This window comes from Neomonachus schauinslandi, chromosome 14 (assembly GCF_002201575.2).
Source record: "Neomonachus schauinslandi chromosome 14, ASM220157v2, whole genome shotgun sequence".
NCBI lineage: Eukaryota > Metazoa > Chordata > Mammalia > Carnivora > Phocidae > Neomonachus > Neomonachus schauinslandi.
The window spans coordinates 35,664,150-35,677,513 of record NC_058416.1 but is presented as its reverse complement, the minus strand read 5'-3'; the positions used below and the strand labels follow the sequence as shown (position 1 = coordinate 35,677,513).

At 35.9% G+C, this 13,364-nt stretch overlaps 1 protein-coding gene across 2 annotated transcripts in view; it reads left to right on the top strand.

Annotated features, from left to right (window-relative positions):
• The window catches only part of KIAA1328 (KIAA1328 ortholog), a 354,421-nt gene that overhangs the window by 140,497 nt on the left and 200,560 nt on the right, over positions 1-13,364 (top strand). The window contains exon 6 of one of the 2 annotated variants that reach the window (XM_044920903.1): positions 785-900. In XM_044920903.1, coding sequence (XP_044776838.1) covers positions 785-900 — 116 coding nt within the window. Of the gene's footprint in view, positions 1-772; positions 901-13,364 lie in introns of both variants that reach the window. The other variant, XM_021686314.2, reaches the window with a different exon arrangement.

Genomic DNA, 13,364 nt, shown 5'->3' with positions numbered 1-13,364 from the left:
TCTCATATTATGGTCTTGATTTGCATTTTCCTAATGTTTAATGATATTGGGCATATTTTCTTGTGCTGCTTGGACATATGTATATTTTCTTTTGGGAAATGTCTATTCAAGTTCATTGCCCATTTTTAATTAGGTTAAATAGTTCCTTATTGTTGAATCGTACAAGGTCCTTAGATATTCTGAATACCAGTCCCTTATCATCTATATGATTTGCAAATATTTTCTCTCATTCCGGAGGTTGTTTTTCAATTTCTTAATAGGGTCCTTTGAAGCAAAAGTCGGTTTTTTTGTTTTATTTTTTAAATTTGAAAGTCCAATTTATGTGTTTATTCTTTGGCTTCTGTGCTTTCAGGTGACCATTGCCTAATCCCAGGTTACGAAGATTTACTTTTATGAGTTTCACAGTTTTAGCTCTTATATTTAGGTCACTGATCCATTTTCAGTTAGTTTTTGTATATGGTGTGAGATAGGAGTCTCTCATGAAGAATGAGAACTTCATTCTTTTGCATGTTTGTTTTTATTCATTCAAATGTAAAGATTTGAGAGAGAAATTTCTCTTCAAATGAGATGACCATTGCTATTCTCTTTGCAAATTACTGTTTACATGATTTTTTGGGGGGGGGTGGATATATGTACTGTGTTCACCTATGTGCACTCTCACCAAATATGGTTGCACTTTTTTCTCTCTTGTTTACTGGAATCTAAAAAGCAGCACTGATAGATACAGTTTGAATCAGTTTATTCGGTTTTTTCCCTTAATTTACAATCTCACCTCTTCAGCTACAGTATAGAGAATGCCAAGAACTTCTAAGTCTCTATCAGAAATATCTATCAGAACAGCAAGAGAAGCTCACCATGTCTCTCTCAGAACTTGGTGCTGCTAGAGTGCAGGAACAACAGGTAAGCATCTTTATTCTTACCTTTTCTTGACTTTAATGGATCAGCAAGATGTCCAAAGAATCATTTGCCTTTACTTTGAGTCACAGAATATAACACTGTCTTAAAGCATGTAAGTATAGCATGTGATTGAGGTAGTGTCATTTACTTTTTTTTTTTTCATCTCCTATTCCTGGGGCGCAGAGGTCAGGAATGATTACTTGAAGCAGGCTCTGGGTCAGTGGGAAAGCTCCTCGTTGTAAGAAAGCACAGCAGGAATGGTAAAGAAAACTCACTGCTCTGTTGCTTAATGAAGAAGATCAGGTGGGCTGTTTGTTACTCATTGTCCTTGTGGAAAACATTAATGAGCCTTGCCTAACTCACGTTTACATTTTTAGAATAATAAAAGTGATTTGGTGACTTATAAAATCTTTAATTGAAGAAAATTGGAGTATTTTGCATGATTTTATGTTTGTATGTATATATTAATCACATAAGTATGTATGAGAGTCTTTGTATATAACATTTATATACATATCATTAAATGGTATATATTGTATAATTAAATGAAGGCTCAGAACCCTGCCAGTTGTGATGGGAAACAAGCTCTAAAAACTTACTTCTTGCCCTCTAGCAAGTGATACTTCGTACTTTTTCATATCCAAATGAGTTTAAATATTCAAATGGATGAGAACAGTAAGTGTTATATACTAAAACATTGTAGAAAAAACTGTGCAGTAGGGTCCAAGCCATTCATATTAAATATTAAAGCCTGGCTAATGTGCTAATGTGTTATCTTCCCCTCTTGAATAATATCAGGTCCTGGGAATGATTTTTTGCAACCCTTCTAAAGAATATCATTGCTGTTCAGCCCAGAGACCACTATCTCAGATAGGTGAAGAGTTTGGACCAAGAAAACTTCAGTTTTGAACTTAAAGTTTAGACTCATGGAAAGGTTAAGATAATAAATAATAATTTTGCTGGAATGCTGTGTAGCTCAGACTTATGTCCTTGTTTTGAAGTCACAACATTTATAAGAAATGGCCTCGCCTGGCTGGCTCAGTCAGTAGAGCATGCGACTTTTGATCTTGGGGTGGTGAGTTCAGGCAAGCCCCATGTTGGGCATAGAAATTACTAAGAAAAATAAACTAAAAAAAATGGCCGAAGTATGAATGGTTTATTTGTATTCTAACTTGAAATAGTTTCTTTTGTTCTGTTTTCTGAAAAACGTAGGCTATAAAATGACAGAGGATGGTGGCAGCTAATCTTGATGGTTTGGCTGGATTTCCCCTGCCACTTTGAAAGCAGGGCAGGCAGTTTGGAAGGTGGTCCTTGTCTCTTGTTCTCGGGTGGGTTAGAGAAAATTGTACCATAAAGATCAGGTTTCTGACCTTTGCTTTTGTATTTCCACTCCTTCTGTCTATATGACAAAGGTGTGTTGGGGCCACAAAAATGAAGGGCAACCCATTTGGCAAGGGTATTGGAGGGGAGGCAGAGGGTTTTTCGACTGCCAGTGTAGAGCCTTTGGACCTTAAATATATAGACTGAGAGTCAATAAATAGTCACTAGAGGGCTCTGGAGGCATCTAGGGGGCTCTAAAGACTTCTAGATAAGGAGGCCTCTCTCTTTTCTTTTTTTATCTACTTCTGAAATTGGGGGAAAAAAAACTTTCTCGGGTATTAATGTTTTGTTTAAGTTAGTGATTCTTGGCGGTTTCACTAGAGACCCCTCATAATTAACACTGACTCTCTAACCTTAACTTTGAGGAACAAAACTAAAAAAATCACTAGTAGTAGAATGAAGATGTTGGCCAAGTACATGGAGAGAGCACCCTCAAAGCAAAAAAAGAGATACTTTTGAATTTTCATTTTGACTTAGTCATGAGAAAATTTTAAAACCATGTTTTCAGGAAGTGCCTGGTAGTCAAGTCAATATGTCTTATGTGCAATGAAAATGAAATTGAAGCTACTTATAGGCTCTGCCATTTGAGTTTAATGAGGCAAAATAAGTTTCTTTTTGAACGCCAACTGGAGATTATCATCTTGCTTCCTATGATATCTGTTTTGTTCTTTGTGACAGGCTTCTTTTACCTGAACATTCCCTCTCATGGGAATTGGGTAAGTTTGGTCAACAAGTTTGTTTTATGTCAGGAAGGGCATCACTGTAATAACTCTGATCCTGAATGAGGATGTCAGGTAAACAGTAAATTTTATTTGTTCTCAAAATAAGGTGTTTTTTTTTTTTTAATTTAACTAATATCCAGATTTTATGATGGAGATGGCAGCAGTTCATTTTTCATGAGGCATTTATTTGACTTTAAGAGACTTTTTCTGTTTCTTCTTTGCATTGGTGGCATCTGGCTCAAACTGCATATTATAAATTTTGCTTATAGTTTAATTAAATCCGCAATTCACCAGAAGAATGCCCTGTCATATGATTTTCTTCTTTGACTTCTGCCATTTCCTTGAAACTACTCCATTTACTCCATTTACTCCATTTTTTCCTTGTTTCTCCCTCATCCTCTTTCTTGCTATGCTATCAAAGGTGAATTTTCTCATTTATTCAGCCTGGATTCATTGTGGATTCTAGAAATGTTTTTCACATGTTCTATTTAGATTAAAATATTTCGTTGATGTGTGTCTGTCACTTCATTTCCTGATCTTAAGAAATAGTTCTTACCCATAGTATAACTGTGGTCTTGGATGTGGGAGGATCTAGTAACCACAGTTTTGGCCAATGTACATTTTAGAGTATAGCTTTTCTTATCACAGTTGAGTGTTATTTCTTTTTTGTAAACCTGAACTTTAATGTCACCTCAAATTATGATGCTTATAACTTCTACTTTAGTCTTATTTGATAGGCTCTACCATTTTAGAAATGTTACAGTATTTCTGAAGTATTCTTTATATTAAGAGAAAGCCTAGGTAGGGGCGCCTGGGTGGCTCAGTTGGTTAAGCGACTGCCTTTGGCTCAGGTCATGATCCTGGAGTCCTGGGATCGAGTCCTGCATCGGGCTCCCTGCTCGGCAGGGAGTCTGCTTCTCCCTCTGACCCTCCTCCCTCTCATGCTCTCTGTCTCTCATTCTCTCTGTCTCAAATAAATAAATAAAATCTTTAAAAAAAAAAAAAAGCCTAGGTAGCATTTTGAGTAGCTTCTCCCACTGTCACTTAAAAATGTTGGCATGTAGGCCTACCTTATTGTTTTCCTTACCTCTTCATTTTTTTTGTCAAGATGATATAAAAAATAAAGGAGATTTGGAATCTTTTTGAGATTTCCCCTTTTCTATAAATTGGACAAAATCATTATTACTTTTCAGCCATGGGCAATAGATATTAATGAATCTCTGCTGTTCTGATCTGGTAAAAGACCTTTTATAGAAACTTTTCCATCTTGTTCATAATTACTTGTTCCATGTTTCTTAATTTGGGTCTGGGTCATGGATTGAACAGAATTTGAAATATACTAAAGATAAATCATTGCTGAGTATATGTTTAATATTTCTTGATGGTTTCTACTACCATTGTCTCCATAGTTTTGTCAAAAGAGTTTTTGTTGCGGCACCTGTGTGGCTCAGTCGTTAAGCGTCTGCCTTCGGCTCAGGTCATGATCCCAGGGTCCTGGGATCGAGCCCCACATCAGGCTCTCTGCTCCGCGGGAAGCCTGCTTCTCCCTCTCACACTCCCCCTGCTTGTGTTCCCTCTCTCGCTGTGTCTCTCTCTGTCAAATAAATAAATAAAATCTTTAAAAAAAAGAAGAGTTTTTGTTGTGCTTAGGGCCAGAGTGCCTTGGGACTACTTCCTGTTCTGAGATTACTTTCATGTATTTTTTTGGTTGAATTTTTGTTGTTGTTGTTTAACTGCCATATGTAGTCATGTGGTAATTGAGTTCCTTACCATTTTAATTCTATCTAATTTTATGCATTTTAATATGTATTTAATGTGTAATATTTATTTTAATTTCATCTAGTACTAAGCTACCCTTGAGTTTAAGAAGCCCAGATTTTATTGGCAGTCCAGAAGGTTCACCATACTTCTGACAAACCAAATCAAAGAAAAAGTCATGCTCTTTGGATATCTGTAATAGAATGTCTGGCTCAAATGTACTAAGCTCCTCACAGAATAAAAGATCTATAGATATAACAAGAATACGATTAACAGCTGACTTCTCATCAGAAACAATGGAGGAACTAGACAGTAGGATGGCATACATAGTCAAAGAGCTATAGGGGGAAAAAACAACAACCTAGCAATCAAGGAAAGCTATCCTTCAAAAGTGAAGATCACATAAAGACATTCCTAAATAAAAAAAGACTGAGAGAGTTGGTTGCTAGCTTACCTGCCTAACAATACAAATAGAAGTTTGTTCATATGAAAAGAAATGACTTAAGACAGTAATTCAAATTCACTGAGAAATAGAGCACTGGTAAAAGTAATTATGCATCCCTCTTTTCTTAAATAACTTAAAAGATACCTGAATAAAACAATAATTTTAAAACTATATTGTTGAGCTTATAAGATATAAAGATGGCATGTGTATTTGCACAAAGGGAGGAGAATGGAAGAGAGCTATATTGGAGAAAGTTTTCTGTTACTGGGATAAAACTCTTTATTCATAAACAATGTGATCTTGTATGTAGAAAATCTTTTTTTTTTTTAAGATTGTATTTATTTATTAAAGAGAGTGAGAGAGAGCATGAGAGGGGAGGGGGTCAGAGGGAGAAGCAGACTACCTGCTGAGCAGGGAGCCTGACGTGGGACTCGATCCCAGGACTCCGGGATCATGACCTGAGCTGAAGGCAGTCACTTAACCACTGAGCCACCCAGGCACCCTGTATGTAGAAAATCTTAAGGAATAAAAAAAAACCTGATAGAGCTAATAAATGAGTTCAGCAAGGTTGCAGGATACAAGATCAATAGGCAAAAATCAATTTTATTTCTGTTTACTACCAGTGAACAACTTAAAAATGGATATATTTAATAAAAGCAGTGTAAGACTTACACACTAAAAACAAGCAAAATATTGCTGAGGGAAATTAAAGATCTAAATAAATGGAAATTATTCCATGTTTATGGATTGCAAGACTCAAAGTGGCAGTTCTTTCCAAATTAATCTGTAGATTCATTGCAATTTCTATCAGATTTCCAGCATATTTTGATAATTTGGTTTTTGCAGAAATTGATAAGATGAAAAAATTTATATGGAAATCCAAAGGAATAAGAATAGCTGAAAACAATTTTGAGAAATAAGAGCAAATTTGAAAATTATTCTTTCCAAATGCAAAATTTACTCTAAAGCTGCAGTATAATAAAATTTTAACCTGACTCACATGACTTTTTCCCCTTGGCAAAATCATACAACCACAAGGAATGTATTCTGTCAACAACATGAATGAGTTTGGAAGCAGGTTCTTCCTTAGATATTCCAGATTAGAGCTCAGCCCAGCTGACATCTTTTAGTCTTATGAGAAACCAAGCAGAGAACCTAACCAAGCCTGCCTGGACTTCTGACCTACAGAATTATGAGCTAATGAATTTGTGTTATTTTAAACCACTGCATTTGTGGCAATTAGTTATGCAGAAATAGAAAATAAGACATACAGTATTCAGGACAGTATGGTACTGCCAGTATAGTACATGCCATATATATGGTGGACATATAGATCAATGAACAGAACTATGAATTCAGAAATACACTCTAGCAATTATGGTAAATTGATTTCCAACAAAAATGCTAATGCAATTCATTGGGAAAAAATCTTTTCAACCAGCATTGATAGGACTATTGGACACTTAGAGAAAAGATAAATTTAGACCCTTCATACCAGCCACAATTTTTTTTTTTTTACCACCCACAAAGTTTAACTTCAACATAAGGACACCTTTTTTTGAAACCTAACTTCAGATACTGGTTTTTTTCAGCACCAGTTTTTGTTTTCTTTAAGTGCAGTGCTCTTTATGCATGTTACAGTAACCATGTGAACTTGAACACTGATCACATATATCATTTAGTCTTATGTAATTAATAGTAACCAGAAGTATTGCCTTTAAATAAGGATAAAAGTATTATTTTATGGTACATAGAGTACCATAGAAGGTACCAGAGAAGGTAATGCTTTATCAAAATGCAGAAGAATTTGCTGAAATATAAGTAAGGAGAACTACAATAAAGAACATGAGAAGTCTGAATACTTGGTCACATTTACTAACTCTGACTCACTGCATGTTACTGGTCTTTTAAAGAGTAAGTTATATTACTATAAGAAATTACAACTCAAAGCATAGGGTAAAGGCAAACGTGTATAGACAGAAAAAAGATCAATGATTGCCTGGGGTCAGTGGGAGGGAAGAAATAAATAGGTAGAGCATTTCTCGAAGCCCATGGAACCCTATAACACAAAGCCACAAAGAGTAAACCCTAATGTAAATTTTATGAACTTCAGGTAATAATAAGGCATCAATATTGATTTAATCAGTTGTAACAAATAAACTACAGTAATAGAAGATGTTAAAAATCAGGGAAACATGGGGTGAAGAGAGGAAGTATATCTTGTCTATTTAAAAATTTTTTAATCTATTTTTAAACTTAAAACTGCTCTTGGGCGCCTGGGTGGCTCAGTTGGTTAGGCGACTGCCTTCGGCTCAGGTCATGATCCTGGAGTCCCTGGATCGAGTCCCGCATCGGGCTCCCTGCTCGGCAGGGAGTCTGCTTCTCCCTCTGACCCTCCTCCCTCTCATGCTCTCTGTCTCTCATTCTCTCTCTCTCAAATAAATAAATAAAATCTTTAAAAAAAAACAAAAACTGCTCTTAAAAAAGTCTATTAATGTAAAAAAAATACAATGAAAAGAAAGTACAGGATATAAGTTACTGTAAAGTTGTTACCAAAATTTGTTTTATATTCTTAATGAACTATGTTTTCCTGGCTGTTGGCTGGAATGTCATAAATTACTTAACTGGAGAGCAAGCATAGCCATCTAGTATCTGTATTTTAAGCTAAATTTAATTTTTCATATTTAATACATGTCATTTAATTCATGCAACAAGACTGTGAGCTATCCTTTCTTTGAAGGTAGTATATTAGTTATGTCTTCTTTGTAACAAATATCCACTAAATTTAGTGGCTTAAAATACATATTTATTTTCCCACACTTTCTGTGGGTCAGAAATTCAGTCAAGTCTTAGCTGGTTCCTGTGCTTCAGCGTCTCTTGCGGGCTGCAATGAAGATGTTAACAGAGGCTGTATTCTTATGTAAAGGCTTGACCAAGGATGGGTAGAATCTGCTTCCATGTTCATCACATTGTGGTTGGCAGAAATCAGTTTCTTATGGGTTTTTGGATTGTGGGCCTCCTAGCTGGCTAATGGCTGGAGGCCACCCTCAGTTCCTTGCTGTGTAGGCCTCTCCAGGGTGGCTCCTTGTTTTATCAAAACGTACAAGCCAAGAAGGTAATAGAGTCTACTAGCAAGACAGAAGTTGTTGTTTTATGTAACCTAATTGAAGGAGTGAACTTTCATCACTTTTGCTATATTAGAGGCAAGTCATAGGTCCTAGTACACACAAAGGGAGATGATCACACACAAGGGCAGGATTACCAGGGGATAGGCATCACTGGGTTCATCTGAGAAGCTGCTTGCCATAGGTGAGAAGTTAAGCAAATTGTATACCACAGCAGTATTTAAGTATCTGGAAATTTATGAAATTCTTGGGGCATATTTCTCTAGGTAATTTTCTAGTTTGTTTTGTGAAAATTTATATCTTTATTTTCATTTGTCTAAATTCTTCATTTTTCTGGTATTTAAATATATGAATTTTGTGTTAGAGAAGTCATGGTGGCTGTCCAGTCTGCAGAATGGATTATTCTTACTAGTTTTTAAATATTTTAATTTTCAGTATGTTTTTCCCATTATCTTATTTATTATGGCCTTTTTATTATTTATTCAGACAACTATACAATTTAACATAGACCATTTCCTACCAATTTGAGAGAAGAGATCAGTCTCTATACACTCCATTGAAAGTCATGCATACCTAATTCAGATCTTCAAATCAGGCTAAATTGAATAATAAATAATTATTTGGTGACATACTGTAAGTCTCATAATCACTGAAAACCAAATCAACATGAAAGACATATATTTTCTATTGTCTTAATATTAATTTTTCAAATCAAATTACTTGATAATTGGTACTGAGTGCACAGTCTTTCACATACTTGGGTATTCCACAAATATTTTTCAAACCAGAAGGTCTATTTTTCAGTGCAACCTAGACACTAATACTTGGCTATTGACTTAAAGAAATAGGCTTTCTACTCGTAGGTTACAGATTCAAAATTAAATCTGGAAAATATTTAAACTGATAGTATTAATAACATTGAACTTTGTATGTTCTCTATATTAGATATGATTGGGATACATGGTCAAAATATGTTGAACAACTTAGGTTTATGGTCACTCTCTTTGGAGTCAATGTTGTTTGCCTTTGTATCTGATTATTTTGACATTTTTTCTCAGCCCTACATCTCAGAAGGCTATTTTGTTTGTTTATTTCAAGTGGCTCAAAGACTGTACCAGCTGTCATAGGTCATCATGTAATAGGAAAGAGAATCTAATACTAAACAGATTGTCTCACTATTACAGGATTCCACTTACATGAGGTTTCTAAAGTAGTCAAACTCTTATAAACAGAAAGTAGAATGGTGGATGTGCTGGGGGGGGGCAGGGCAAGGGTAGTTAGTTTTCAGTGGATATAGAGTTTTACTTTTGCAAGATGAAAACATTCTAGAGTTCTATTATACAACAATGTATATGACTAAAACTAGTGTATTGTATCTTTAGAAGTGGTTATGATGGTTAAATTTTGTTTGTGGTTTTGACCACAATTAAATAGATTGAGGGGCACCTGGGTGGCTCAGTCAGTTAAGCGACTGCCTTCGGCTCAGGTCAGGCAGGGTCCTGGGATCTAGCCCCACATCGGGCTTCCTGCTCAGTGGGCAGGGAGTCTGCTTCTCCACATCCCCCTGCTCATGCTCTCTCACTCACTCACTCTCTCTCTCTTTCTATTAAATAAATAAAATCTTAAAAATAAAATAAAGTATAAATAAATAAATAGATTGTGTCAGTCCAGGAATGAATGAATTTTTACTCATGGAACAGAAAGTCTTGATCTGGAACCAGTTCTATTGACTGCAGTATATAAGCAGCCGCAGTAGTCATCTTTGATTTTACAGAGTTAGCAACAGCATGCTCAGATAAGAAGTCTAAGTGCAGAAGAGAGAATTGGGCCACTTTTTATTATTACATTGATATCAGCCTACTGTCCATCTGCACTCTTTCAAAGCTAGGCTTTTTATCAAAGGACCGAGGTACCAGCTGGAAGAAATCCTAAACACCCTTTTCCCCCATTTTGGATGGGAATACTGACATTCTTATATCAAGTATCACTGACAAAGATATTTGACAGCACCTTCCAGGTAAACAGATAATATCTCAGAAAATATAATAACTGACTGTCTTATTTATGGAGTCAAACCTTCTCATAACTTCTCTTCCTTCAAGTGCCTGTTAACTAAGTTAAACTTCAGACACTCTTGTTGCCTGATTTTTATAGTCTTTATTATTCAGTGAACATTAAATTATTTCTTCCCTTGTTAACTTTTTATTTGAACCCTTGCTAGCCTGTTTGCTGCTTCTTTCAAATTAATGTGATTTTGAGCTATAGTATAGTATTTGATTGGCTAATCCTGTCATTATAGTAATAACACTCATTATCTGATTGAAATTTTAAAGTTCATGTCAACGTGTAAAGATTAATTTTCTCATATGGGAGAAAGATAAGTGGAATGGATAGGATAAATGGAATTATTTACTTGGCAAATGTATATTGAGCACCTACTGTGTGCTCACTGTTTTGAGTGTTCTGGATACAGATCCTGCCTTCATGGACCATATAATCTCAAAAGACAATTTAACAAGGAAAAAAATTAAATTTCAGAAAGTAACAAGGCTATGTAATAGAGAGTGACTAGGTAGGGCATACATGGATGAGCCCTTTGAGAATATTGCAATATAGAAAGAAAAATAGAGGTACAAGATAGCTGTTAAAGGAAGAAGAAAACTCAGTAAGAGGAAAGGCACATAAATAGGTCATGAGACCGGTTTATGAGACCAGTTTGGTGTCTCCAAATAAGTAACTGCAGATTAGAAAATGTGTCAACTGCCCATCACAAAAGCTGGAGCAATAGAGAAGGGTTTGTGCAGAAGCCAGAGGTGACTGAGAAGAGCTGCTAAGATTCACCCAGTTCATTAGCCTCCTTTATGAAGCCATACCTATGTGGCTTTCAGCTCATTTTGACAATTGCTGTAGCTATTACCTTCCTTTTTATTAGTGTCATTTTTCTCTGGTCCATTGCTAAAACTTTTCTGTCACTCCTCAGTATTTACTCTTGTTTCTATCTTTTTCCCCTTTTGTTCTTTGGCTTCTTATTTCCCTCCAAGTCTGTAGATGATTTTCAGGTTCTGATCTGTCTCTCTCTGGCTTTTCTTTCCACCCTACCATCAGTCCTCCTACTCATTCAGAGAAGCTTACGTTGTTTGTAATCACTTGCAGATGGAAGACTTCTTAAATAAAGGTCTTCACCTGTGACTATATGCCATAATTACTTCATTATCTGTCTCATTACTTCCACTGCCACTACTCAGTGCCATGCAATCTTGGGGTGGCAGTCCTTGTCATCTTTTATTTTCTTGATTTCTCTTTGGTTAAGAGTCATTTGCCATGTTCACTTTTGTAATCATAGAATTTAAGGATTACTTTGGTGCAATTCAGAGCTATAAGTAAACAGCTAGTGTACATGCTGCTATTACCTGCTACATAGAGGTGACCTCATAATCTTTATCATAGTCTTAATAGCCCTCATTAGTGAATCTGAGTTAGAACAAAACCTATTTTGATTCCTAGTTTAAGGAGGGTTACAGAAGGGAGGAGGGTGGGGGGATGGGGTAACTGGGTGATGGGTATTAAGAGGGACATGTGTTGTGATGAGCACTGGGTGTTATACACAGCTAATGGGTTGCTGAACACTACATCAAAAACTAATGATGTATTATATATTGGCTAACTGAACATAATAAAAAAAAAATACACAAGAAAAAAAAAATACTTTCCAGTACTTCCACTTCCAGACAAAATAGAATAATTGCAACTAAATACATGCACTAAAACAAATAGAAAACTGGACAGAATATATATATATATACAAACGTTTTCAAAATATTGGACATTAGACACTGAAGAGTGTGATCCCTGAAAGAGGGGAAACAATCTAGATGATTCATACAATTGCTGAAAAATGCTCCTAGAGGGAGATTCCAACTGGCAAGGCAGAGAGGGAGAACCCACGCAGAGACTGGTGGTTTCCACACCGTGAGAAAATGGAGCTGGGAGCTTGAGGAGGCCAAGACAGTGTGAGATTGCAGGGCAGAACACCAGTAAAGGGAGAGCTGCGGTGAGAGATTTCTCTAGAGATCCTCAGAGGGCCTCTCTCAAGTTTTAAAATAAGCGATGATGAATGCATAAGTATGAAAAAAGCCTAATGAGTCTGGAGAAAGAACCACCAAAAGAGGAAAAATCCTTAGAACTTACATAAGGCTGTGAATAGATACTGTTTCTACCAGCCAGACTGGGATCAGGTACAGTACTCAGAAGGGTATTTTTTCAGTAGAGGGACAGAAGCAACCCCAGACTAAAGGATGCTGTGGCTCTTCCTAAAAAAGCTGAAAAACAATACTTGGTAGGATATATTTCCAAGTAAGTTAACTGCACCCAAAATAAAGCACAAGTATATTTATAGCCAAAAATAAATATAAAAATATCCAGCAACCAAAAAGGTAAAATTCACAGTGCTTGACATCCGGTCAAAAGTTACTAGCCCTGAAAAAAAAGTTACTAGCCCCATAAAGGAGGAAAATAGACCCCAAATGAGACAAAATCCATCAAAACCAACCCCAAAATGACATAGATTATAGAATTAATAGACAAAAACACTAAAGTTATTGTAACTGTATTGCATTACATATTTTCAAGAAGTTAGAGGAAAGTTGAGCCTGTTAACTAGAAACAATATATATTTTTAAAGTCTCAAATAAGACTTCTAAATACTAACTGCAATGAAAAATACACTGGAAGGAATTAACACCAATTTTAACATTACAGAGGAAAAGATTAGTAAAATGAAGACATAGCAATGGGAACTACTGAAAATTAAACAGAGACAAAAAAAGGACTGAAGGAAAGGAACAGAGCCTAAGAGCTGTAGAACAGAGCTGTAGAAAAACTGCAGGTAGCCTCCTGTACGTGTAATTGGAGTTCCATGACGGGCTTGGGGGAGGGGGGAGTTGGAGAAGTTGAGTAGAAAAGAAATATTTGAAGAAATAATGGCCTCCAATTTTTCCAGTATTATGAAAACTATAAACCCATGGATCTAAGAGAATC